Source organism: Hyperolius riggenbachi, chromosome 12 (genome assembly GCF_040937935.1).
Source record: "Hyperolius riggenbachi isolate aHypRig1 chromosome 12, aHypRig1.pri, whole genome shotgun sequence".
In the NCBI taxonomy this organism is placed as follows: Eukaryota; Metazoa; Chordata; class Amphibia; order Anura; family Hyperoliidae; genus Hyperolius; species Hyperolius riggenbachi.
Genome location: NC_090657.1, coordinates 88,492,905 through 88,520,853, shown reverse-complemented (window position 1 = coordinate 88,520,853; position 27,949 = coordinate 88,492,905). Strand labels below are relative to the sequence as shown.

Sequence of the window (27,949 nt, the reverse complement as noted above, 5' to 3'; positions counted from 1 at the left end):
CAAGATAATGGCCCAAAACATAAAAGCCATATCAGAACTACTATAGGAAAAGAACACAAGGGTAAGCTTGTAAACCAGCACAGCCATCAAACTGATTTGGGATAAACTGTACAAAAGACTGAAAGCAAAGAAAGCTACAAGTGCCACACATTTATGGCAATTTCTGCAAGAAGGAGTTGGGAAGAAGATTCTGAAGAACATTTAATGCCATTATAGAAAACATGTGAACTGTGTGCTCAGCAGTTAAATCTATCAAAGTTTAGAATACATGATTTGTTTTTTAAAGGGTACCAAAAGTCATTATTTTGTGCAGTAGAGAATACAGGTATGTGCCTTTAAGGATGACTTTGATGGGTCCGTTTGTTACTGCTGCTTCCGCCGGCTCCTGAATCCCCCTAGTAAAATATCAGACATACTGTAAATTTCATATCCTTAGAGACAGGAAGAGGCTGAACTCCTCGGTCTGTTGCTTTAATGTGCTGGCCATGTCCAGAGGCGTATCTATAGGGGTGCAGGCATGGTGCCACAAAACCATGGGCGCTATTCCTGCCCTCATGTCTCCCCATCACACAGACCTCAGATCAGATTCATTCTGTTATATAGGGAACATGGCTACTTTATTTATGTATGTAGGGCACACTTGGCTTAGTGTAAGAAAAGAGGACAGAGAGGAGATAAGAAGAGATATTTCCAAAAAAGGAACTTCAGCAGTATCCCAAGCCAAGAAACAGGCAACCATAATACATGTACATGAGAAAGGATGCTATTTTTATAGGGCAAAGGGACTCTGTGACTGGGAGGGCGCAGTTTCATTGTTTGCCATAGGCTCTATATTATGTAGATATGCCCCTGGCCATGTCCACCCTTTCTCCTCCCATGGCAGACCCCCCCCCCCCATGCACGCTCATGTGGTCAGGCTCGTCCCAACTCAGAGTGAAGGCACAACACCCTGAAAGTAGTTCCGGAGTTGTGGACATCTTAAAAGAAAACTGATTTAATAACCAAAAAAAAAACATTAAATCAGTGGTGGAGAGTGGCTAAAATGGCACAGATTACGTTATGGAGGAAGACAGAAACAAATAGCATGGTGATTAAAGGGAAGGTCCAAGCTTAAAAAAAACCAAGATCTACTTACCTGGGGCTATCCCCAGCCCCTAGCAGCCTATCTGTCCCTCGCTGCACCTCCACTCCCAGCCAGTTGTCCTGTGTGCCCTCCAATGCAGATGCTAGGTCGGCATCTTCTGCAACCTGACCTCATGATCAATGTGAGGCATCTTCTGGCTCACATTGATCATGAGCTGATTTCATTGGCTCCTGACCTCATGATCAATGTAAGCCAATCTCATTGCCTCACATTGATCACAGGATCAGGAGTCAAAGAAATAGCCTTCTGACCAGTTCACAGCGCTCTGCAGTCATAACCAAAGCAGGGTCAGTGAGCTTCAGTGACGGGAAAGCGTGTGATCGGCGGCAGCAGTGGATCTGTGTGGCATGACGTCATTAAGCCCAGTTTTCCTGCTGGTATTGAAGTGGTGAAACAAACATTTCTTAAGAGTTCTACTCCACCTATCAAAAGAAAGACTGTGAACAATGGATTAAATTCAAGACTCCAGCTGCAAGGCATGTATTGTAAATACTGTGGAAAGACCTAAAGCAAGTGGACTAATTATTGTTATTGGATTTTTTTCTTCAATTAATACATAACTAATAAAAATAATCTTTATTTTTTATTAATGTAATATGTAATAGGTATATTTTAAATACAATAAAGGTGTTTCTCAGAACAACAGCTCACCTATTATCTTTGGTTGTTTAAAAGAACCAGCATGTACTGACGGATGTTCCATTCGCTGCTCATTGTCAATTGCCAAGACACCAAAAACATCTTCCAGCATATCAGATGGGGCTATTCCGAACAGCGTGCCAGAGCTCTGGGAAAACCTCTTGGTTTTAAATTGAAGTTCATTCATCCTTTCACTACATCAAATAACAAGAGTATAACCAATACAATTGTAACACAACTCAAAATTGGAAGTAGTAAATTACAAATCAATAGTAATATACAGAATAGAGGCATATCTAAGAATAACAGCACATAGGGCAAACTCTGAATCAATTAGGCAGCATCATGTCTCCCAAATAACATCTAGGTAGTATGTTCCAAGGTAACAAAATTACACAGGCATGTCTCCGAAATAACACAATTAGGCAGCATGTTCCCCTAAACAACAGAATTAAGTAACGTGCGTCCAGTGGTGATCCAGGCCCCAGTAACAGATTAATGCACAGTAACAAATAAGAGAACCCCCATCCCCCATGACAGAATCCAGTAAAGCTATGAACTCACCTCGCAATGCAGGGGGATGGATCCAGTGTCGTCTCCCTAATGACTAACGCTCCCCCAATCCATCTTCCTCCTTCTTCTGCCGGCCGGTATGTGCAAAAGTCATACGATGTTACATGACAGGCGTGAACAAGACTCCAAGCGAATGCGGTTCTTTGCGCGGGAGTCATCTGGGATGTTAAAGATCCAATCCGCCGTGACAGTTGTTATCGTCGCGCAATGCTAAGCGACGTTTGTGTGATCCTGCGCCTGTACCCATGTCCCGAGACCGCCTAAACGACCGCACATCACTCAGAAAAATCACCTGTCTTCAGGAAAAACGACAGAAAAATCGCCAGGTGGGTATGGGGCTTAACAGATGAAAAATCACAGCCAGCATTTAAAGCGCTACCTCTTCACCTGCTCCACTACATCTCCCTGTCATGCATTTGTACGGCCGTGGTTGCTTTTGCTTTGTGTCCTGCACCCCTACTTCTTGACATTCAATCACAAAGGAGGATCACTTGTATCCTCAGTGATTGGTTACATGAAGGGTGAAGAAGGGCATAGGTCAGACAGCAGATGCAGCAGACTCAACACACTTAGGTATCACTGTACACGACGGCCCTCTGTTCCCTTGGTTCCTTCCCTTCCAGTCTATGGGGAGATATTTGCACTCCTGGAAGTATGGCAAGTATAGAGCCCAGGGTGCATGCCATGCCTGACAAACCCTAAATGAGCCTCTGACATAGATAAATAATTAGACACATGTATCCTGGTTAATTTAATCCTGGATTACAAAACAGCACAAATTAAGTTGACTGCTAACTAGCCAAGTCCCAGACAAGTCCCACTAGAGAAAACTGAGAGCAGAGGCTCTCACATGAAACTTGTGGCTTACAGCACCACCTGTGGCCCAGCGTCTGCATCCTTTTTGCCCGGTAATCCTATGGTTTTCATGGTCCTGGTGAGAGCGGTTGGCGCCCTTTGACTGGGACATAATGTACTGCGCATGCGCAGTATGTCGTCTTGTGTATGCCGGGCGTCATAGTGTGGATGTGCATGCGTAAAGCACACTGGGTTCCTGGTGAGCGCAGTCACAAGCCACCCAAAAGAACATACTGCGCATGTGCAGCACAGTATGTCCGGGTCAAAGGGCACTGACCGCCTCAACCAGGACCATAAGAAGCAGCGGATTAGCGGGCGAACGAAGGCAGACATCGGGCCACCGGAGGTGCGGTAAGCCTATGCGGCTTCCCTAACCCCCCCCCACACACACACACACAGGGCGTCATTTTACATTTAAATTAGAAGTAAGGTATCCTTTAAAGAAAAACATTTATTTGTTGCAGCTGATACGAACCGCAGTGTGTCTGCTTTCATGGAAGTAGACATAGGGTTAACATCCTGTGTTTACAAATTAGTTGCTCTGCCAAGGCAGCCAGTTGACACAGCTGAGAGATCGAATTACAGTTGTTATTTGTCACAGATGAAAGGGAATTAGACAGGCTAAACTCTATAAATACATACAGGGTGCATTTCTCTCTGTTTTCCTTCTCTCCAGTGCAAGAGTTCAAGTTCACTTAAAGGACACCTGAAATCAGAGGGATATGGGGGCTGCCATCTTTATTTACAATACCAGTTGCCTGGCATCCTGCTAAATTTTTGAGAATCAGTAATGTCTGAATCACACACCTGAAGCAAACATGCTCCAAATCCAGTCAAACTTCAGTAAAACATCTGATCTGCATGCTTGATCACAGTCTATGATTAAATGTATTAGAGGCATCTGCAGTAGGACAGCAAAACAAATAAATATGTCAGCCTCTATATTGCTCTCACTTCATTTGTCCTTTAAAGGGTACCTTAGCTCAGAAATTAAACAAAAAACGGGGGGAGCAGGCATGTTTAGTGGGCTCACCTCATGCCCACCGCTCTCCTCCCCTCCCTCCAGTACAGCCTACAGACCCCCCCCCCCCAAACTTCCTTTCTGGTCGGGGTGGTTGCGGCTGACTGCGCAGGTGCTGCCCAGCAACGTGCATCCTTGTTCACATGTTAGCTGCCAGGAGTTCTCTGCACAGGCGCACTACATAGCTGTGATGTCACAGTGCGCATGCGCAGAGTGCTCCCGGCCGCAGGCGTGCAAACAAGGACGTGCGTCGCTAGGCAGCTCCTGTGCAGTCAGCCGTGATCACCCCAACCAGGATGTAAGTTCAGGGGGTTGGTAGGCTGTATCGGAGGGGGACGGAGAAGAACTGGGGGATCGGTGGGCACAAGTAGAGAACACTAAACATGCCTGCTCACCCCATTTTTAATTTAACTTCGAGCTAAGATAACCTTTAATGCAAACAAACTGAATTTTTTAATCAAAATTAAATAATGGGCAGTGAGGGAGAGTTTTAGAAATCATTGCAGAACAGTCTCAAGACTAAATATAGGTGCGGCCTCCTACTAATATTGGTCTAAAAGAGGAAGAGAAAACGGATTTCTGTAAAGCTGAATACCCACCACAGCGACGAGGAAGAGGGATCCAGAGATGTCTCCCTGACGACGAGTATCGCATGATCCATATTCCCCCCGGCGTGTATGAGTGATGTCACAGAAGTGAAGTCAAGGGATCGCGGTATTGTGCGCAGAGTTGTCAAGGATCTTAACTTGATGCCGACTGCGACCGAACGCCGGTCGGTGTAAAGTCCTGGGGAGGGATTTGCAGATCACACGCGCCAATATGTGCGCTTCTCCACTTGGATGACGGAGCTCTGCTCTGCCATCAGCCTCCCATCATCTAGGGAGCGATCAGACCCCACCAACAGAAAGCTCATTTGGTGGGCAAAGAAGGGGGGTGATTTAATTGTGTGCTGAGTTGTGCGGCCCTGCAGCGAGACCTTAAAGGAATCATCAGGCAAATTAAAAAAAAAGCTTTACTCACCTGGGGCTTTCGCCAGCCCCTTGCAGCCGACTGTCCACCGCTGACTGCTCCGCTCCCCGAACGGTGCAGAGGCCAACACCCGAGGTAGTCCTTACTGCGCCTGCGCAAACTGCTGCTGTCAATCAAGCCCACGTTGTACGTGGCTTACTGCACAGGCACAAAACTACTGTATGTGGTGTGTTACTGCAAAACACACAAGTTAACAGTTACAGTGAAATATACTTTTCATTGACTGTATGCTTCACTGCATGTGACTCAATGCGCGGGTAACGTGCCGTGACACTTTCCCGATCCATTGCGTAGTTTTCCTCCCATCACAGGGAACGCAGGTAACTGTGAACAGCGGCAACCAGAACACTTCTCAAGCTGTCATGATTTTTTGACTGGCTTTTTTTGCGCAATGTGCGATTGTTTCCGCAATCTCATAACGTGGGTACAGGTGCACGATTTCATGGTTTTGCAGCGTGTGCCCGTTATAACCTTCAAAATGGACCAGACAAAGTTCCCCGATCATTTGAACTCTGGTTCATGCCCATCAGGCCTTTAGGGTTACATGATCTGAAGCATGTTACTCAGTCTAGCCATGCTGAAACTCCTTCCTGCTTTTGTACAAGAATGTGGCTCTCCTATTTCACAGTACAGTTTGGACACAATGGACACAGTGTGAAAGGGCACTTAGTGACAACCACAGCTATATCAGCAGGTATGAAAAAATAAATACTTTTTGCTTATCAATGCTTCAAGGTCCTCATCCCTCTAATGCTGGGTACACGCGATGAGATTTCCCGTTCGATTCCCGGATCGATTCGATTAAATCAAACATGTTCGATTGGATTTCGATCGATTTTTTCATGATAGGTATGCAAAATCGACGGAAAAAACGATCGAAATCCAATCGAACATGTTTGATTTAATCGAATCGATCCGGGAATCGAACGGGAAATCTCATCGTGTGTACCCAGCATAAAGCCCCATCTACACGATATGATTTTTTGTACGATTCGATTACGATTCTATTTACGATCTGATTAAATCCGACATGTCCAATCGGGATCCGATTCGATTTAATTCGATTTGCCATTGTTTTGCAATTGCAAATCGAATTGAATCGAATCGAATCAGGATCGGACATGTTGGATTTAATTGAATCGTAAATAGAATCGTAATCGAATCGTACACAGAATCGTATTGTGTAGATTAGGCTTAAAGGTGGCCACTAACAATCCAATTTCTAGCGAAAAATCGTTTGAGCAATCAGATAATTCTGAAAATCCAAATTTTGGTTTGACGAAAATCCAATTGGACAACTGCTTTTATAATCATTCATAATCGATTGTGCCCATCAAAGGAAATTATTTACAACCAATCCGATCAGAATTTCTAATCGCTCGAATTATTTTTCGCTAGAAATTGGATCATTAGTGGAACCTGTCGCAGGACCCCTCGTGGCCAGATTGCAAATGCCTTCCAATCGGTTTCAGCACACAGACCATGTAAGCTGTGGTCAACAACAACAACAACAAATAACATTTGTAGAGCGCTTTTCTCCCATAGCACTCAAAGCGCATAAGCATGGCTCAGACCGTCGTGGTACAGAGGAAGAATTTTATAAGTCCGGAAATGCCAGGCTAAACAGGTGGCTTTTCAATCTGGATTTGAATAGCTCCAGGCATGGTGCTGTCTTTACTGGGTGTGGCAGGGAGTTCCAAAGAGTAGGGGCAGCATGACAGAAGGCTCTATTTCCAGATTTTCTGAGGTGCACTCTGGGAGTGACCAAGTTTATAGAACTTGCTGATCTGAGGTTTGAGAGGTGTGGTGCAGCTTCAGCAAGTCCTTCATGTATCCAGGGCCCAGATTGTGTAGGGATTTTAATGTCAGCAGTCCAATCTTGAAGAGTATTCTCCATTCTACTGGTAGCCAGTGCAGTAATCGAAGGATCGGTGTAATGTGACAGTGGCGAGGCTGGTTTGTTAGCAATCTGGCAGCAGCATTCTGCACTAATTGCAGGCGACGCAGGTCCTTTTTGGGGAGGCCAGCATAAAGGGCATTGCAGTAGTCCAGCCGTGATGTGATGAAGGCGTGAACTAGGGTTGGAAGATCCTCTGGGGGAATCAGATGTTTAATCTTTGCAATGTCGCGATCAGTGCGCAGAAACCACTGGAGTTTTGGCAGCAGACCGACCAGAAGGGAGCCTGTGGGTTACGATAATTACAAATTACACACTATTTCAGGGTATAACTGCCACCACCTCTGTTTTCTGAGACAGAGGAACTCACTGACTGGCTGAGCCTAGATCTACAAATAAAAACGGTTAAACACACTCTATTCTGTCTAGCTAGCAACAAAAGTAGCGTCTCTCCAGAAGTCTGGGTTCAGTCTCTGTATGGCTGAATAATAGGGTAGCTGAACAAACAACTGACGATAGCGTCGGTTTATTAATGCAATATAAATAATTAATATATACAGAAAATCGTTAAAATCAACAATTATGGAGACAAATGATAACACAGTATGAAAATAAAAGGGAGAAAATACTTAATTCATGGAAAGATGTCCTTTCTGGGAAAATCATAAAGTTCTTAGTTTCAATTCCAGAGCAAAGTCCAAACAAGATGGCCGCTAACCACGTGTCCTCTGGCTACCAGCAGACAGGCTCTCATACAGATGGAATTTGGAGGACTGAGGTCCGCCTGCTGGCAATGTGCTTTTGATGAAGCTGGATCGGGGGTGTGGCAATGCCTGCCCCCTCTGAATTGCCAACCAATGACAGTTCATTCTCTCTGAGAGAGACTTGAGGTTTAAACTTATTAAATGCCGTAACTCAGGGACGATACATGTCATATTTAGGTGGATAGCAGATTCATACTTGTCGGAAAATACAGATTAATATGACATCAGACGTGGCTAGGGCAGCGGGTCAGGTTCCTGAGAAGATTCATACTGCAATAACTGGACGAGATATTGCCATGTATGTTATATCAGCACGTTGGGCAAACTTTAACGAATAAGACTATATGAATTTCATAGCTGTGCGATACACGGTCTCCATATACCGACAAGAAATCATCCAACACATGCATTCAGATCTGCCCTCCATCGGTGCCATGGAGTCTGTGGGAAAGCAGGTTTTGAATAGACCTCCTGCTGTGAGGGATGTGTCCTTTGCTGGCTCACCAAATGGATGAGCAGTTGACACCTATCTGAAGTTCTGCCAGAGTGCAGCATCCTGTGTCCCCAGGTAATTAAAAATACACACTAGTCTCTTGAACACCAGAGTTTGTTTCTGGTCATTAGCACATCAAAAGCGCCATCCTGCAGCTAAGCCAATGCTAACTCTCTGCTGAGAAAAGAGAGAGCCCAGATTGACTGCAGATGCTCCTACACAACCAACCAGATTCTATCGATCTTAATTGCAATCGATGCAGAGAATCGATTGCGCTCGCATGTTCTTCACGGGCGGTTCAAGGACGCGTCTGTGGCTACGCAACCGTCCGTCACATCCACCATAAGATGGCTGAACATGTTGGGCTTGATTCACTAACCAGTGCTAACTCAGCACATGTAAAGGCTTTGCACGTGCAAACTAGGGTGTTAAGTAGTTTGCACTATTCCAACAAATAGCTGCACACTAGGACTCTAGTAACCAGTCTATTCCACACTCCAAGTGGTATTCCTATAGGTTAGGCGATATTCCTCTTCAAACCGACAGACAGATGCTCCACAAAATAAGACATATCGGAGCTCTCATAACGTAAAATTGTAGAAACAGTTTATTGATAAAAAGATTGCACACTTACAAGCAATCTTTTTATCAATAAACTGTTCCTACAATTTTTTGAGGTGAAAAGTACCAGCAACAGCAAAAGTGAGCAGTGAGGACGAGTTTTCCTTATGGCAGGGGGCGGCCAGATGACCCCATAAGCGCTGAGGACCCATCTGACTGAGGGTCAACATATAACAGTGAGTGGCCACTGCCTGGGGTGTGGTGGTGGTATCTCACAGAAGTGGAGCATCTGTCTATCGGTTTGAAGAGGAATATTGCCTAGCCTATAGGAATACCACTTGGAGTGTGGAATAGACTGGTTGCTAGAGTCCAGTAGCATCACTAGGGGGTGCGGTAGGTGCGGACCGCACCAGGTGTCACCAGCAGAGGGGGTGACACCAAGCTCCAGGCTAAGGGAAGAGTGGAGAAGGCTATGTAAATACTAATCAGGCTACTGTCTGACTCTGATAGACGTTTCTCTCCTACTCTACTCCTTTCTGGCTGCTCCTTCTTGAGCTTATAACAGAGTTCAGAGGCTAACAGGGCCACATGGTGATCGTTTTAAAACCCTCCCTATAACAAGCAACGTTACTACCTGGCGAAGTTTGGAGGTTCATGGGGTAGGAGTGAGTGTCCGCACCAGGTGACACCAACCCTAGTGACGCCTCTGCTAGAGTCCTAGTGCGCAGCTATTTGTTGGAATAGTGCTTTGGTTGAATGCAGCAGCGCACCACCTAAATATCATCACCCTTATATATATCAGCGCAGTATTATTTGGTGCTAAGTAGTTTGCACGGGTAAAGTTGTTGCTGTTCTGTTTGCGTGATAAGCCGTGACTTCGCGTACTAAGTCTCCTTAGCACGTGAAGTCATCGCTTAACACGCTAGTTTGCGTTGCACGCAAAACTTTGCGCGAAACTTTACACGCAAAAACTCTTATGCGCATATTAACGCGTGAAGAGGTAGTTTGTACGTGCTAAGGGGCTTTTCACTGGCGTGACTTTAGTGAATCAAGCCCCTTCCCTCTTTCATTAAGTCGGGAGATATATACGCAAACGTCTGGGTAGTTCTTCTGGAGAATGAAGAATCACTTGTCTTTTTTGATAGAAGCTTTTTTTTTTTTTAGAACACCACTATTCGAAACTCTCGTATTTTCTTCCTTTTTGGTTGGCTATATTGGTGGAATTTCCCTTTAACAGAAAAAAAAGTCAGTATTCCATAACATAAACATAGACATAACCTTCTCTATGAGAAAACTAAGCAGAATATAATTGACATTCCTATTCAAAAGTGAAAGTAACTAAGACCTAGCAGATTCCACCTTCTCCTGCGTCCCTGGAGTCTGGACACCGCCAGGCGCCCACGTCACTCCCTCCTGTCACGTGACGTAACCAGCAGCCGCCTCCAGAGGTGCAGAAGCACGTGATAGTGACAGCATCACTCTGCGCAGCCCGCAGACATGGCGGAGATGGGGAGTTCTCAGGGGTCAGAGCTCAAAGACGGAGAGAGAATAGATCCGAAGAAGCTGACCACGCAGCAGCAGGAGTCCGTACGGCGGGCGGAGATAGCTCATTGGAGGAAGAACTCTGGGAAGATGAAATCTAGAAATATCTTCACTGCCCTTGCAATAGGGACTGTTGTACTGGGAATCTGTATCCTTCACAGTGTGCTGAGATGATCATGTTATATTTTGAATACCTAAGGTGCCCATACATCTAGCGATGATGGGCAGAATCAGATCTCCCTCTGATCCAATCTGGCTGCCCGTACAATACAGGGCAGTTCCCTCCAGCATGACATCTTTTGGGCATTGACTTTGTGATGTTGCCAATTTATTGTGTGCCCAGCCACCCCAACTTTTACATTTATACTAAACCTTTCATGCCATCTCTGCACTGTATTTCTGCATTGGCGCCCCATGTAACTACTGACATATTGCACTTAGGGTGCGTGTGTGACGTCACATATGCACCCCACGTGCACTATGCCAGTAGTCACGTGAGGCACCAATGTGAAAGTACAGCAGACACAGAGCTGTGCATTCTGGTGGTGGCGTGACAGGTAAAGTGTAAGTGCATGGGCACTGGGGTGGGGGGAGGGGTTTCTTTCCCAAGATTTTCCTGGCTGTCCGATCAATACATTTGACCAATTTTGGCCTTATGCTGGGCATACACGGAGCCTTTGTCCCTTATCAATCGAGCTGCTGATGGCTCGATTGATAATATCTGACAGATCCGATGACCCGCCGGATAGATTCCCTGCTCGATCCCCGCGGGTGGACAATAGTGGGGAATCAAGCGGAAGATAAGGAGCGCCCGCAGGAACGAGCAGGGATCGAGCCGCCGGGTCGTACCGTGTATCCCCAGCATTACATTTGGTCAAATTGTTGATCGGGCATGCTCTTGATAGTACCAAATTTTATCTGATTTAATAACAATTATCGAATCAGTTACCAAGTCACCATTCCCCTGCTCCCTCTTCCCCCCCCCCTTGTTTGTCCCTCTTTAACTACATATTTGTGTGTGTGTGTGTGTGACCTTTAAACTTTACTCCCATCCTCTAAATTTGAGTGTTGTATGTCATATGCTAATACAAGGATAAAGTAGTGGTGATGAAAAGATGCAGTGTGCTTTGAATAAGGAAAATGTGTATATTGATTGTGAATTTTGCATGATATGTGGGGCTAAAGATGTGGTATGTGTTAAGGACACCTGAAGTGAGAGGGATAAGGAGGCTGTCATATTTATTTCTTTTAAACAATATCAGTTGCCTGGTGGGGAATGCTGAAAAAGCATACATTTGAAATCTGCGCAGGATGCAGCCACAGTGTTCTCCCCAGGCCCAATTAGGTGGGCGGGCCGCCTGGCTGTTTTGAAACCCCGCCCGCCTGCCTAGCAGGTCAGCCTCTCTCTCCTAGCAGCCGATACAACAACAGCATCCAGGCTTTGTGTCTGGCTCGGCAGAGGCACAGTGCGCGCTGGGAGGGTGGCGGCGTCTAAAACACTAGAGACCCTCACACACCTGCGCCATTTTTCAAGTATTTACTGATCGGCAAGCATGTCTCTAAGCGGCGATCTTCTACAAAATGGCGGCCGCGCAGCCTCCAGCGGGGACACTTTTTAAGACGATGTGATTGGGGCAGGATGAGTCAGCGTCTCCCGCAAATATACGGGCATCCGCCCCGCCCACCTACCAATAGGATGCTGCTTCAAGAAATACCCGTCCCGCAGTGGTTGGCGGCGCTGGCTGGCAGAGGTGGATGGGGTAATCTGCGTGATTAGCAGGGCTGTGCCCTGTTTGGCAGCACGGAGCAGGTACTGAAGCTTGGGGAGTCCTTTGGGAACCAACCGAGGATCTATGTGAGGAGTGATCTGCTGCCATGCTCTCTGAGAAGGAGGAGGGACCTACCTACCCACCCACCCCACTAGCCACTAGTGTGACCTACCTACCCACCCACTGGCCACTAGTGTGACCTACCTACCCACCCACTAGCCATTATTCTGCTACCTGACCCCCAATCATGTTTCCTCACATTCCTCTATATTCTGCTCTCTGACATGCACTTTACAATGGTGCTGTTTCTCCTGCTCCTCCCTGACCCCCAGTGTACCAGAAAGCAGAAAACCGAGAGCCGAATATAGTGTAGTATGTATTGGAAAGTCCCAGCTGCTTACCTGTAGCCGTGTTTCGGCGAGTCCTCCAGGATGGCTAAGGATGAGACATTGTCTGCTCCCTCCCCAAACGGAAACACCTGCAAGAGTTAAAAGTTTAAGACACTGCCCTATAAAGGACCTCCCTCTCCCTGCACATTCAGTTTATACTAGAGTAATTCCCATTTCATCATAACATACTTAGCATATATAATAAATAGGGTTGGGAACTAAGTAGCCATCCTGGAGGACTCGCCGAAACACAGCTATAGGTAAGCTGCTGGGACTTTCTCCCATCGTCCTCCAGGATGGCTAAGGATGATAGAAACGAGAAATTTACCTTAGGGAGGGATGATAGCTTGTAAAACGTTACGTCCAAAACTCTGGTCTTGGCTGGATAGCAACTCCACTCTATAGTGCTTCACAAATGTTCTATGAGAAGACCATGTTGCTGCTTTACAAATTTGTTCCAGACTCGCTCCTGATCTCTCTGCCCAAGATGCTGCCAAAGATCGAGTGGAATGGGCTGTGATCCTAGAAGGGGCTGACTCCTGTGACTCTTTATAAGCCCAGCCAATCAGTTGCTTCACCCATCTAGCTATTGTTGCTCTGGATGCCTGAAGCCCTTTAGACGTTCCCATATACGAAACAAAGAGATTGCTAGATTGCCGTCCTTTCTAAATATGTCAAGATGCATCTCCTGACATCTAATTTGTTCCACTGAACCTCTCTATCATTTTGCGGATTTGGGGAAAATGAAGGTAAAATAATTTCCTGTGTACGGTGAAAAGCTGTTGATACCTTTGGCAAGTAGGCGGGATCAGATTTAAAAACAATCCTATCTGCGTGTACTACCATATATGGGTCCTTAATTGATAATGCCTGAATATCTCCTATTCTTCTGGCTGAGGTTATTGCTACTAGGAAAGCGACCTTTAACGTTAAATTCTTTAATGGAGTCAGAGCTATAGGTTCAAACCTTTCTGTCGTTTAAAAAATTTAGAACCAAGGATAAATCCCAAGGTGGGACCAACTTTTCAGGTATAGGCTGAGTTTTAGCGACTGAAATCAAAAAATTCTTAAACATTTTTTAGAAAGCGGTTTATGCAAAAACACAGATAATGCAGATATGTGTACTCTTAGGGTGCTTACTTTCAGCCCCATGTTTACCCCACTCTGCAAAAATTCTAAAATAACCGTAAGATCATCTGATCTAAACCCGTTTTTCTTTACAAATTCTTTACTTGTTTACTTGTTTTTCTTTCCAGGAGGAATAAGCCTTCCAAACTTTTATATATTTTTTTCTCGTAGACATCTTCCTGCAGTTTACTAATGTAGTAGCAACCTGTCTTGAAAATCCCTGTTTTATTAATAAGTTTTCTTCAATATCCATGCTGTTAATTTCAGTATCTGGAGATTTGGATGGTAGATAGACTCCTGGATCAGCAGATCCTGCTCTGGCCGGGATTCCATAGCTGCCGCTGAGGAGGTCTGCTGCTGCTCCATGCTGGCGTGCTGACCGGCGTCCCTGTGTGTTTTTCGCGCTAAAAGCGCTTTGCCAGAGCGAGGGTGCCGCCTCCAGCCAGCCCTCACTCAATCCGTGGCCAGCGGAAGTGACGCGTATGCGTCTGACGTCACATCCGGAACGGCGCTAACCGCCGTCATTACTCAGAGAACTTATGCAAAAGGTGGCAATGGCGGCGATCCTCCTTCTGGACAGATGACTGCAACCCAGGTACCTCTGCCCCTCCAGGTTGTAGCCAAAGCCGGGATATCACCACCCACGGCCTCCACCACCATATAGGCAAACCCTGACTTAAAGAGGAACTTCAGCCTAAACAAACACTGTCATTAGGTTACATTCGTTATGTTAATTAGAATAGATAGGTAATATAATTTTTTACCCACCCTGTTTTAAAAGAACAGGCAAATGTTTTTGATTCGTGGGGGCTGCCATCTTTGTCATGGGGGCAGCCATCTTTTTGGTTGAAAGGAGGTGACAAGGAGCAGGAGACACAGTTCCAACTGTCCTGTGTCCTGATCACCCCTCCCAGCTGCACACGCTAGGCTTCAAATGTCAAATTCAAAATGTAAAAAAAAAAAAATTGCACCAAAACAGCAGAACGAGAGCAACAACATCAGAAATCCCATCATGCTTTGCACAGCATCAGGGGGAAAAAGCCCGGGCAGTTTTCTTCTGTACAGCTAAAAATGACGCTTGGATAAGAGAAACAAAGTTCTGATGCTGTGAAACTGTTAAAGAAACACCAGGCCTTTTCAGTGCTGCTGAGTCGATTTTTAGTCCGGAGGTTCACTTTAATACATGGGCGCCCCAGGCATGCCACAGTATAAAATAAAGAACTATGCAGGTGCAAACGTCCAGGTGAAATGGGAAACGAACAAAAACTGAATGTGCAGGGAGAGGGAGGTCCTTTATAGGGCAGTGTCTTAAACTTTTAACTCTTGCAGGTGTTTCCGTTTGGGGAGGGAGCAGACAATGTCTCATCCTTAGCCATCCTGGAGGACGATGGGAGAAAAGGAGGGAGTAAATGAAACGTAAGTATTATTCTTACAAACCAAGGGTTACCACAAAGGCAACCACTGTAGAAGCAGGTGGGGAGATTAGACCTGTCCCTACTCAGGATTAAGATGTCACTCACTGTGGATAGAAGAGGAGGAGGGTATACCACCCTTCCACCAAGGGTGGATGACTCACTTTGTGAAGGTGTACAGAGGCGCCAAAAGTATAAAACACAATAAAATCATTTAAAACGTTCAGGAGGCGGTGGTGGACCAGCCACTAAAAACAGACACTATGCTGTCGATTAAGGTAATAATTTATTCAAAACTACTGGCAACGTGTTTCACGGGCACAATCCTGCTTCATCAGGCAATCATCACACAGCTAGGGGTCCAATCTACGCTTGCCATCTCATAGGTGCCAAGTGTAGATTGGACCCCTAGCTGTGTGATACTCCTGTTTATTGCCTGATGAAGCCGGATTGTGCCCGTGAAACGTGTTGCCAGTTGTCTCTAGGAGTTTGTGAATAAATTATTACCTTAATCGACAGCATCGTGTCTGTTTGGAGTGGCTGGTCCACCACTGCCTCCTGAACGTTTTAAACGATTTTATTGTGTTTTATACTTTTGGCGCCTCTGTACACCTTCACAAACCCAGTGTACCATGTTCCCTGGTACCTCTCTAAACCTGGTCAACCATTCTACCATGTATACTAATACTCCACTGTATTCTGCTACCTGATAGGGATAATAAATTTTTTGCAAATAATCTTGAATAGATGCAGGATTATGCAAATGTATACAGTTTGAAAATGGACTAATCAAATTTGACCTCTATAATTTTGCACTCACTGTATCGTATTTCTGTAGGTTTTGCACCCAATGTACCAGGCAGCAGAATACAGGTCAGCTTTATTGTCCTGCCAGACATCCACTGTGGTCGTGGCTGGATAGTGTACTGGTTAAGGGCTCTGCCACAAGAGACATAGATCAGGGCTCAAATCTTGGCTCTTCCTGTTCAGTAAGCCGTGCTGGCTCCGTAAGGAGCCATTGGGCTAGACTAAGCGCATCCCTAGTGGCTGCAGCTCTGGCGTCTCGTGTCCGCCAGGAGAAGCGTGCAATATAAATGTTATTTGTCTTGCCACTGTATCTTACTCCTCTGTACACACCTTATGTAACATAGTGCATATATACAGTGGGTTGCAAAAGTATTCGGCCCCCTTGAAGTTTTCCACATTTTGTCACATTACTGCCACAAACATGCATCAATTTTATTGGAAGTCCACGTGAAAGACCAATACAAAGTGGTGTACATGTGAGCAATGGATCGAAAATCATACATCATTCCAAACATTTTTTACAAATAAATAACTGCAAAGTGGGGTGTGCGTAATTATTCAGCCCCCTGAGTCAATACTTTGTAGAACCACCTTTTGCTGCAATTACAGCTGCCAGTCTTTTAGGGTATGTCTCTACCAGCTTTGCACATCTAGAGAATGAAATCGTTGCCATTCTTCTTTGCAAAACAGCTCCAGCTCAGTCAGATTAGATGGACAGCGTTTGTGAACAGCAGTTTTTTAGATCTTGTCACAGATTCTCGATTGGATTTAGATCTGGACTTTGACTGGGCCATTCTAACACATAGATATGTTTTGTTTTAAACCATTCCATTGTTGCCCTGGCTTTGTTTAGGGTAATTGTCCTGCTGGAAGGTGAACCTCCGCCCCAGTATCAAGTCTTTTGCAGTCTCCAAGAGGTTTTCTTCCAAGTTTGCCCTGTATTTGGCTCCATCCATCTTCCCATCAACTCTGACCAGCTTCCCTCTCCCTGCTGAAGAGATGCACGCTCCGAGCATGATGCTGCCACCACCATATTTGACAGTAAGGATGGTGTGTTCAGAGTGATGTGCAGTGTTTTCTGCCACACATAGCGTTTTGCATTTTGGCCAAAAAGTTCCATTTTGGTCTCATCTGACCAGAGCACATTCTTCCACATGGTTGCTGTGTCCCCCACATGGCTTGTGGCAAACTGCAAATGGGACTTCTTATGCTTTCTGTTAACAATGCCTTTCTTCTTGCCACTCTTCCATAAAGGCCAACTTTGTACAGTGCATGACTAATCTATGGACAGAGTCTCCCACCTGAGCTGTAGATCTCTGCAGCTTGTCCAGAGTCACCATGGGCCACTTGACTGCATTTCTGATCAGCGCTCTCCTTGTTCGGCCTGTGAGTTTAGGGGGATGGCCTTGTCTTGGTAGGTTTACAGTTGTGCCATACTCCTTCCATTTCTGAATGATCGCTTTAACAGTGCTCCGTGGGATGTTCAAGGCTTTGGAAGTCTTTTTGTAGCCTAAGCCTGCTTTAAATTTCTCAATAACTTGATCCCTGACCTGTCTTGGACCTGTCTTGTGTATTCTTTGGACTTCACGGTGTTGTTGCTCCCAATATTCTCTAAGGCCTGGTGCACACCAAAGGAGTTTTTCTGAGCGTTGTGAGCTTTTAAATCTGCTGCTAATGTTATCCTATGTGTCTGTGCACACTGGAGCAATGAGGTTTTGTAAAAAAAAAACATAGCATTTCATTGGGAAGAGCTTTTAGAGGTTTCAAAAGCTCTTCCCAATGTAATGCTATGGGGTTTTTTACAAAACCTCATTGCTCCAGTGTGCACAGATACATAGGATAACATTAGCAGCAGATTTAAAAACTCAAAACGCTCAGAAAAACTCCTCTGGTGTGCACCAGGCCTTAGACAACCTCTGAGGCCCTCACAGAGCATCTGTATTTGTACTGACATTAGATTACACACAGGTGCACTCTATTTAGTCATTAGCACTCATCAGGCAATGTCTATAGGCAACTGACTGCACTCAGATCAAAGGGGGCCGAATAATTATGCACACACCACTTTGCAGTTATTTATTTGTAAAAAATGTTTGGTATCCTGTATGATTTTCATTCCACTTCTCAGGTGTACACCACTTTGTGTTGGTCATTCATGTGGAATTCCAATAAAATTGATTCATGTTTGTGGCAGTAATATGACAAAATGTGGAAAACTTCAAGTGGGCCGAATACTTTTGCAACCCACTGTACCTTCATACTCCTTTATATCCTGCTCTCTGACACCCACTGTACCATACTCTTCTATATCCTGCTCACTGTACCTTAGCCCTCTATATACTGTTTTATCCTTCAGCCTGATGTTCACTAGTATCCCTTCGTACCCTGCTCTGTGATGCACAGTGTACCAGTGTTTCTGATGTTTATGATGTGTGGCTTGTAATCTGGTTTCCATTACGTTTGCTGTTTTGTGGAGCAGTTACCACCTAAACACATGTGGTTCACATATGTCCAAGTTTAGAGCAATTTTTTTTTTTTTTGTGTACTTCCATTGACTATAATAGAAGCTGAAAATCCTGCATGCTGTGCATTGGTGTACAGGTCCACCTCTTCAGGGATAGCATAATACAGCTATCAGTCTGGCTGGGCTGAAATCTAATTGCCTAATGTTATTAAGTACAGTATTCTGAAAATAATATGCTGCATCGTGGTATCTGATCCCATTGACTTTCTCCATCGATTGAGCAAGTCAAGTGAGCACCTGGTAGTTTTCTGTAAATAGATTGTGTCTTGCTATGTACACTCTTGTGAAGGGAGCAGAGCTAGCTTTTACCGCTGTGTCATCCAGTGTCACACCCAGATGGTTACATTGATAGAGGAGGCTTTAGGGTAGGACCAAACATTGCAACAAATATGGCAACATTTCATAAGATGTTTTGCTAGTTAATGTAATTACCTACTAGGCCTGAAAGATAAATAAAATTTAAAGTGATCCTTAAGTCTATTAAAAAAGAGATTTACTCACCTGGGGCTTCCCTCAGCCCCCTGCAGCTGATCGGTGCCCTCGCAGCCCCGCTCCGATGCTCCAGGACACGCCGGCGAACACTTCCGGGTTCGCCGTCACCGGCCCCAGGTGAGTAAATCTCATTTTTTTTTTAATAGACTTAAGGTTCACTTTAAACCGAAATCACAATCACCAAGATCACAATTTTGGAATCGTCAAAGTGGCAATTATCGCGATCATGTCATTTCTACATGGGGGAAGTTTGAAGAAGTGGCTTCAAACCTCCCCAAAGTCCCGGCGCGTGCGGCCTGCAGCATTGGACATACCTTCTGTACGAGTCCTAATGCTCTCCATACTCCATCGCCTTCTGCCAGCCCTTGTGCTTGGCATAACTCCGGGTTCCTCTATGTCACATGACATACAGGAAGTATTCTGTGCATTAGAGCCTGCAGGAGGCGAAGTGGATAGATGGGCATCACTGGACTCGTGCTTGAAGCTATATCCAGAACTGATGCAGCTTGAGGGACAGAGTGGGCACAAATAGCAGGCACAGAGAGAGACACAGGAGACAGATGAGGCACAGAAAGAGAAACCGAGCAGGCAGAGAGATACAAAGGGGGCAAGAGAGAGACCCAGGGGAGGCATAAAGGGGCAAAGGGGGCACAAAGAGAGACAGGGGGACAGAGGGGGAACAAAGCTTGATTTGAAGGAAATTGTGAATTGAATCAAAATCACAATTTCAGACAGAAATCGCTCCATTCAATTTTACCTAAAATTGTTCAGACCTATTACCTACCTCTGTTGTTACAATAGTAATTGGCTTGGTACTCCTCCTGAAGCAAGAGGGATATGGAGGCTGCCATATTTATTTACTTTTAAAGCGGACCTGAACTCGAACTCTTCTCTGCTCTACAAGGTACGCAACAGCATAATACCCTTTTAAGAAAAATATTTTTGTTACGGCTTATACAAATCCTGCAAAAAATCTGCACTTTTTCTACTTGCTGCTTTTGTGGAAGCAGACATTGTGGTATACTGTGCTTTTAAACAGGGCTGTGGAGTCAGAGGAGGAGTCGGGGCAATTTTGGGCACCCGGAGTTGGAGTCGGAGTTGTTGTTTTCATAAACGGAGGAGTCTGAGTCGGGAGTCGGATGATTTTTGTACAAAATCCACAGCCCTGTTAAGTATTAGGCTAAGGAGTCGAAGTCGGAGCCATTTTGGGTACCTGGAGTCGGAGTTGTGGTTTCATAAGCTGAGGAATTGGAGTCAGAAGATTTTTGTCCCGACTCGACAGCCCTGCTTTTAAATTACCTTATCTGCCATCTCTGCCAAGGCTGTTGTGTGACACAATGGAGAGATCAAATTACAACTTGTGATTAGTCACAGATGAGGGGGAATTAGACAGGCTAAACTCTCTAAATACATACAGGGTGCATTTCTCTGTTTTCCTTCTGATCTGTGCAAGAGTTCAGGCCCACTTTAAGCAATACCAGTTACCTGGCTGTCTTGTTGACCCTTTGCCTCTAAGGGCGAATTTGCATCGTACCGAAACTGAAGCCAATGTATGTCAATGGAGTAGTTTCCATTGCATGCACATTTTGCAATGCGACCTGGGAAACGAATCGGATGCATGCTGCAGATATCCCATAGGCAGGAACGGACAGCTGCATCTGGACTTCCAGAAGTCACCCGCCACTAGTTGCGATGCAATGTGATCGCATCCGCGCAATGGAAACTAACCTATATACTTTTAGCCATAGGCTAGCTGCATGCTTGTTTCTAGTGTTATTCAGACACTACTGCACCCAGATAGATCAGCAGAACAGCCAGGCAACTGGTATTGTTTACAATAAATTAATGTGCAGCCTGCCTATACTTCTCACTACAGTTGTCATTTAAAGCTCTAGTTCAGCATCCCTTTTTATGCATGTAATAGTAAATTTGTATTCGCCCCTTATGGGCTGCATCTGATAGTTGATAGATGAAATCCGAATAGTTGTTTGGATTTCATCCACTTAAATCAAATCACGTGGGCGGGGGTGGCTAATCTTACCCATCATGACGTCTTCTTCGGTCCGTTCCTCGGCGCCTCCCTAGATGCGGTCCAAGCGGCGGTCACGTGACTACAAACACTTCCTCCTTCTGGGTTGAAGGAGGAAATGTTTGTAGTCACGTGACGGGCGTGGACCACATCATAGCAGTGTTCTCCCCAGGATCAATCAGCCGGGCGGAGCGCCCGGGTAAGTTTCATTACCGCCCGGCTGATGAGACTGCATGTCCCGTTGTCTCTGAGCCCAAGTAAAATAAGTTACTGCCCGGCTGATAAATCTGCGCGTCCCTGTCATCGCGAGCCGCAAGTGTCCGGCTGTCAGAGATGCGGAGATGCGCTGCTTCCCCTCTACACTCGAGATCTCGCGCTTCCCGGCGAGCTCGTGCTTTGATAGGCGTAGCAAACCGGCATGATGTTAGAGCTAGCCGCCTTCTGCAGAGCCGTGTGCCGCGTGCAATCCGTGCATGTCTGTGAGCTGTGCAGGGACGTTTGTGGAGAGAGAGGCATGTGCGCAGCTCACTGACAGATGAATATCCATCTTGCTCCATATGCAGGCTATGAGAATATATATATATATATATATATATATATATATATATATATATATATATATATATATATATATATATATATATATATATATATATATATATATACCCGGCCCGCAGTGGTTGGCAGCGCGGCGCTGGCTGGCAGAGGTGGATGGTGTGCTCCGGGTGATCAGCAGGGCTGTGCCCTGTCTCGCAGCACGGAGCAGGTACTGAAGCTCGGGGAGACCTTTGGGGAACAGCCGAGGATGAATGTGAGGAGTGATCTGCTGCCATGGTATCTAAGAGGGGGGGCCTACCTACCCACCCCACTAGTCTGACCTACCTACCCACCCCACTAGCCACTAGTCTGACCTACCTACCCACCCCACTAGCCACTAGTCTGACCTACCTACCCACCCCACTAGCCACTAGTCTGACCTACCTACCCACCCCACTAGCCACTAGTCTGACCTACCTACCCACCCCACTAGTCTGACCTACCTACCCACCCCACTAGTCTGACCTACCTACCCACCCCACTAGCCACCAGCCTGAACTACTTACCCACCCACTAGCCACCAGCCTGAACTACTTACCCACCCACCCCACTAGCCACCAGCCTGAACTACTTACCCACCCACTAGCCACCAGCCTGAACTACTTACCCACCCACTAGCCACCAGCCTGAACTACTTACCCACCCACCCCACTAGCCACCAGCCTGAACTACTTACCCACCCACTTACCCCACTAGCCACCAGCCTGACCTGCTTACCCACCCACCCCACTACTAGCCTGACCTGCTTACCCACCCACCCCACTACTAGCCTGACCGACCTACCTACCTACCTACCCACCCACCCCACTAGCCTCCAGCCTGACCTACACCCCACTAGCCTGACCTACTTACCCACCCACCTCACTAGCCACAGCTTGACCTACTTACCCACGACACCGTTACATTACAGTTGGCTACGCCCATGTAATGGTTCCACCCATTTTCCAGCACATGTCATGGCCACGCCCATTTTACCCCACCCGGCTACTTTTTCATGCCACCCGGCTGAAAAAAATTTCTGGGGAGAACACTGCATAGGAGGCGCCGAGGGACGGATCGAAGAAGACGACATGATGGGTAAGATTACCCCCACCCACTCCGCACAGGGGATTTGATTTAACCGGATGAAATCCGAATAATAACTATTCGGATTTAATCCGGATCCGGAGTTGAGCATCTCTAGCTCCTTATTGCCGAGAGAGTGAATTCCTTCCCCTGGGTAAAGCAGGTCGGCTGACCAAACTCACTTCCTCCCTCCATTGAGAGGGATTTATGCCTCGTTCAGACTATATGCTCTGCCGTGCGCATTTTGGCAGCACGCATAGTGTGCGACACGCAAGAACGGTAGAAGGGCATAGACAGCCTTTCTACCATTCCCATCATATGCGCTGCGCAGCAGTGCGATGTGCTATCGCACTGCTGCATGTATTTATCGAGAATCGTAGCGCAGATCCATTCACTGTAGGAATGGGATCTGCAGTGCAGCGCATTGAGTTCCGATCGTACAGCCATCTGCGCTAAATGATCTGAACGAGGTCTGTTTATGGCCAGCACAGCAACTTAGTAAAGGCCATGTGAGCCTCTCACCGCCCTGCTTGCAATAAGAAACCATTATAAGAAGCCATATATCCTGTGCATCTGACATTCACACAGTAAGACTGTATTGCAAGCCAGGTAATAAAACATTCATAATGCAGAAATTGTTTATGTACAAAACACAATACTGTGTGTGGTGACAAATTATGATCTACCGTGCTTCCCCGGAAATAAGCCCTAGCTAAGGATGCTATGTGTAGGGGGAGGTGTGCAGTCTCTTCCCGCACCTTCTTGTGGCTGCGTCCCCCTCCATTCGCGTATAATTGCTCCAGTATCATAGCATGGCAGCACAGTGACCTCCGCCCAGGAACGTGACCGCGCTCCAATCAAGGGGCTTGAATCACAAAAGCGTGATAACTGCTATCATGGAATAGAAATCAATTGGGAAAAAAGTGATATTGATTTTAAACTTTTAAATTGCCTGGTTAGCGTCCATTTTACTTATAGAACAGCTACTAATAGATAATTGATTTTAGATTTTATGCCTAACAGTTACTCTTTTAAAGGATACCCAAAGTGACATGATGAGATAGACATGGGTATGTACTTTACCTAGCACACAAATAACTATGCTTTTCTTTTTCTGCCTGAAAGAGTTAAATATCAGGTATGTAAGTGGCTGACTCAGTCCTGACTCAGACAGGAAGTGACTGTAGTGTGACCGTCGCTGATAAGAAATTCCAACTATAAAACACTTTCCTAGCACAAAAATGACTTCTGGGAGCAAGAAAGAGATAAAAAGGGGAAGTTCTTATCAGTGAGGGTCACACTGTAGTCACTTCCTTTCAGGACTGAGTCAGCCACTTACATACCTCAGTGTTCTCCCCAGAATTTTTTTCCAGCCGGGTGGCATGAAAAAGTAGCCGGGTGGGGAGCGACCAGGGGAATGAAGGGCCAGCGCAAAAAAAATGGGTGTTACCATGCAACTGAATGTGGGCGTGGCTTAGGCAGAGCTATGACTATGGCAGGATTAGATTGTGAGCTCCTCTGAGGAAAGTCAGTGGCATGACTATGTACTCTGTAAAGTGCTGCAGAAGATGTCAGTGCTATATAAATACATAATAATAATATGGTAGGGACATTAGACTATGACTATCGGTAGGGATTAGAGTGTGAGCTCCTCTGGGGACAGTCAGGGGGGGGGGGGGGGGGGGGCGAGGCGGCGGATTCGGATGATTCCTGAGAGATTCCATGCTGAAATTGATGGGGAATCGGTCTGTGGTGTATGGGCACCCAACAGATCTCTCTCTAATCAGATTTGATCAGAGAGAGATTTGTCTCTTGATTGAATCTGCCCATCATCGCTAGATGTATGGGCACCTTTACTTTAGCAGGTCAGCATTAGGACCCTGCAGTCTCAACTCTGAAAGCCCCAGGTCCTTATCAGTCCTGCCAGGAGGGGGGTAGGGAGAAGTTCTGGCTTAATGGCTTTACAGCCGTCTCCCTGGCTGCTTCCAGAGAACAGTTTCACAATGGAGGGGGTGAGGGGGACAGCAGGGCTGCTCTCACACAAACTCACACAGGAGCTGCAGGCACACATAACATTCCTCTCCAGAATCCCATTCCCCGGACCCCCGCAGCTTCACTCACTGACTGGCTTCCTGACTTACGATCCTGGGAACTCAGCGGCTGCCTGATGAGGATGTAAATGTCCCGCCCAGTCCAGTCCATGCTAATTCAGTGACTGTACGAGCTCAAGGAGATCTCGTACACAGAGGAGCAGGAGCAGAACAGCATTGGCTTCACTATTCACAGGCACGTGCTGTCAGTAGGCGGGGATTTATGACGCAGAGGAGCAGAACAGTCCGGACTTCAATTACAGCCACGTGTTGGCAGCCGGGCGGGGGTGTAACCTTACCCGGGCGGCGCGCCCACCTATTTGGCTCTGGGGAGAACACTGTACCTGATATTTAACCATCTTAGCGGTATGGACGAGCTCAGCTCGTCCATCACCGCCGATGGCTGCCGCTCAGGCCCTGCTGGGCCGATTTTGTTCAAATAAAGAGCAGCACACGCAGCCGGCACTTTGCCAGCCGCGTGTGCTGCCCGATCGCCGCCGCTCTGCGGCGATTCGCCGCGAGCAGCGGCGAAAGAGGGTCCCCCCAGCCGCCTGAGCCCAGCGTAGCCGGAACAAAAAGTTCCGGCCAGCGCTAAGGGCTGGATCGGAGGCGGCTGACGTCAGGACGTCGGCTGACGTCCATGACGTCACTCCGCTCGTCGCTATGGCGACGATCTAAACAAAACAAGGAAGGCCGCTCATTGCGGCCTTCCTTGTTTATTCTGGGCGCCGGAGGCGATCGGAAGAACGCCTCCGGAGCGCCCTCTAGTGGGCTTTCATGCAGCCAACTTTCAGTTGGCTGCATGAAATAGTTTTTTTTAAATTTAAAAAAAACCCTCCCGCAGCCGCCCTGGCGATCTTAATAGAACGCCAGGGTGGTTAACTCTTTCAGGCAGAGAAAGGAAAAAAAGGAACACAGCATAGTTATTTGTGTGCTAGGCACTGTACATACCCATGTCTATCTCATTATGTCAAATGTCACTTTGGGGTATCCTTTAAGGAGCAGAGGTGCTACAACTATCAGGACCCTCCTTTAGAAATGGTTTTGTAATGCACAAGTAACATGGCCACTATTTTTGGTCAAAAAAGGAATTAGAAATGTATTAATTATGCCAAACACAATTTCTCTTGTGCAGGTGGAAAAGGGTATTCTACAAACTTTCTTTACTGTAATGAAGATGGTTTGGTTGACACATTTCTCAGATTTGGGTACTCATTTTATTTTTTTATGACCATAATATATGTAAGTATAATATTTACATACATGATTTCTATGCCTGTTTATAGTTTGCCCCCTAGTGGAGCCATTCGTGAATTGTATGCTCCTTAACTTCAATACAGATGGATATACATTTTTCTCTGTTAAACAAGAGAGGTTTATAGATGAACTAGAAGAGGAAGCAAAAGTGGCTCGAGCAAGATACCCAAAGACATCTGCCAACTGAATGTGGACTCTGAAGTGTCCGTTTGAATGACCTTGTGCTTGGATACCTGCTTACAGCCTGGGGTAAAGAGCCTACAAAGTTTTCTCTTGCGCCGATACCTTTATGTCCAAGGCTGAAATTACCCCTTATGTGCACAGAACGTCTCAGCTGTATGAAGTATATTTGTTTGATACATTGAGTGTATAGTCCAATATAACCTAATTTTCAAGGTGGTCTTCTGTGTCTCTTGTTCAGATTTTCATTTATTAATAAATTATCTTTCTATAGAAGTCCTGGTGCATTTAGAGTTTATCAATTTTAGGAATATTGTGATTTAAACTAATATCTGATACATGCAACCAGGGCTGTGTAGTTGGAGTGGAGGAGACGGAGCAATTTTTGGGTACCTTTCATAGCAATACAAATAAGCAACATACTATCAAGAGCTCTTCCTTTCAGTCTTACAGCAACATACAGACATAATATTGAGTCAAAAGTCCTCTAAACCTAAAACACCATTGCCTTACACATATTTTTTGGGTACCTGGAGTCAGAGGTTTTATAAACGTTGGAGTCAGATAATTTTTGTACCAATCCCACAGCCCTGGTAAGTATTAGAGTAAGTAGTCAGAGAAATTTTGGGTACCTGGAGTCAGTGTCGTTGGTTTCATGAACTGAGTTGAAGGATTTTTATACCGACTCCTCCACAGCCCTGCATGCAAGTTGTACTTCAGGAAGGATTATCAGAAGGATGGCAGTTCCTGTTCTTACAAGCTGGAAGACCACTTTTTTTTTCTTGAAGGGCTTTTGAACACCTCAAGCCTGATCTTTACACACTCCCATTGTTGGCTTGAGTAGCCCTCCACAGACCATATCTTGCCTGCATGCTGCATCATGAGAATCTTCCAATTACAGTATACAATATTTGTTGAAGTGAAAGTTTTTATTAATTCAATTTTTGACTGGGATGGATTTAGTAATGTTCTCAGAGGAGACAAGACACAGAATCTGAGATGGACACTTTAGGATTTATACTAACCTGTTGCTTCCTCCACCTCCCTGTAGTTCTGTCTGGTCTCCACTGTTCTCTTGCTGTTTGGCTCAATAAATTCCCCAACTGGCTTAGTGAAGGCGACTGCACATGTGCAGCTATGCGTAACTGCCCCATTGCAGTGCGTTCATCACATGCGCCATTCATGAAGACTGTAACTGCGCTTATGCAGAATGCTTCTGGCTACAGGAGTGCAATTGGATGGTGTGCATGGCCAGGATAGCGCATGGCCTCACAACCGTACAACAGAGGGTATGGACGGAATCCGAGGAACCAGATGGGCTACAGGGGGCTGGAGGAATCCCCAGCTACCCTGTTTCCCAGAAATGAAGACATCCACTGAAAGTAAACCCTAGTGGCAGTAAGGGAAAAAAGTATGGCAACTTGTGTTATTACTGGAGCCCATGATCTCACGTTATTGGGCCAATCACTGCACTCGCTGCTACTTACCGAATGCAGTGATTGGCCCAATAACAATGGTTCCACCTGCAAGACCATCAGCTCCATTAGAAAAAGAAGTTGCCGTATAGGAAGCTTGCTACCCCATAGGAAGCCTGGGAACAGCGGCATGGAGCTGGTAGAAAGAAGATGCAGGAAGAGATCAGAGGACACGGGACAGCATGGCATGAAGCTGAAGGGGTGCAGGGGACACCAG

At 46.0% G+C, this 27,949-nt stretch overlaps 2 protein-coding genes across 4 annotated transcripts in view; one reads left to right on the top strand and one right to left on the bottom strand.

The window, feature by feature from the left end:
- The window catches only part of CNTD1 (cyclin N-terminal domain containing 1), a 96,076-nt gene extending 85,663 nt beyond the window's left edge, over window positions 1-10,413 (bottom strand). Inside the window, exons 1-2 of one of the 3 annotated variants that reach the window (XM_068261901.1) lie at window positions 10,336-10,413; window positions 1,796-1,977 (exon numbers count right to left, since the gene is read on the bottom strand). In XM_068261901.1, the coding sequence (XP_068118002.1) occupies window positions 1,796-1,970 (175 nt within the window). In that variant the 5' untranslated portion in view covers window positions 1,971-1,977; window positions 10,336-10,413. Of the gene's footprint in view, window positions 1-1,795; window positions 1,978-2,347; window positions 3,238-10,321 lie in introns of those variants that run through there. The other 2 variants (XM_068261900.1, XM_068261899.1) reach the window with 2 other exon arrangements.
- A 21-nt stretch (window positions 10,414-10,434) lies between these two features.
- On the top strand, window positions 10,435-26,533 carry COA3 (cytochrome c oxidase assembly factor 3). The gene is made up of 2 exons (XM_068261902.1): window positions 10,435-10,666; window positions 26,161-26,533. Exons 1-2 carry the CDS (start codon window positions 10,474-10,476, stop codon window positions 26,262-26,264), a joined length of 297 nt encoding a protein of 98 aa, XP_068118003.1. The 5' UTR covers window positions 10,435-10,473; the 3' UTR covers window positions 26,265-26,533.
- Window positions 26,534-27,949: the final 1,416 nt, after the last annotated feature.

What these genes read in the sequence shown, in the direction of transcription:
- COA3 (XM_068261902.1), top strand. Translation starts at nt 10,474, where the DNA reads ATGGCGGAGATGGGGAGTTCTCAGGGGTCAGAGCTCAAAGACGGAGAG. An exon ending in GACTGTTGTACTGGGAATCT is followed by an intron (nt 10,667 to 26,160) that starts GTATCCTTCACA and finishes ACTTCAATACAG; the next exon opens with ATGGATATACATTTTTCTCT.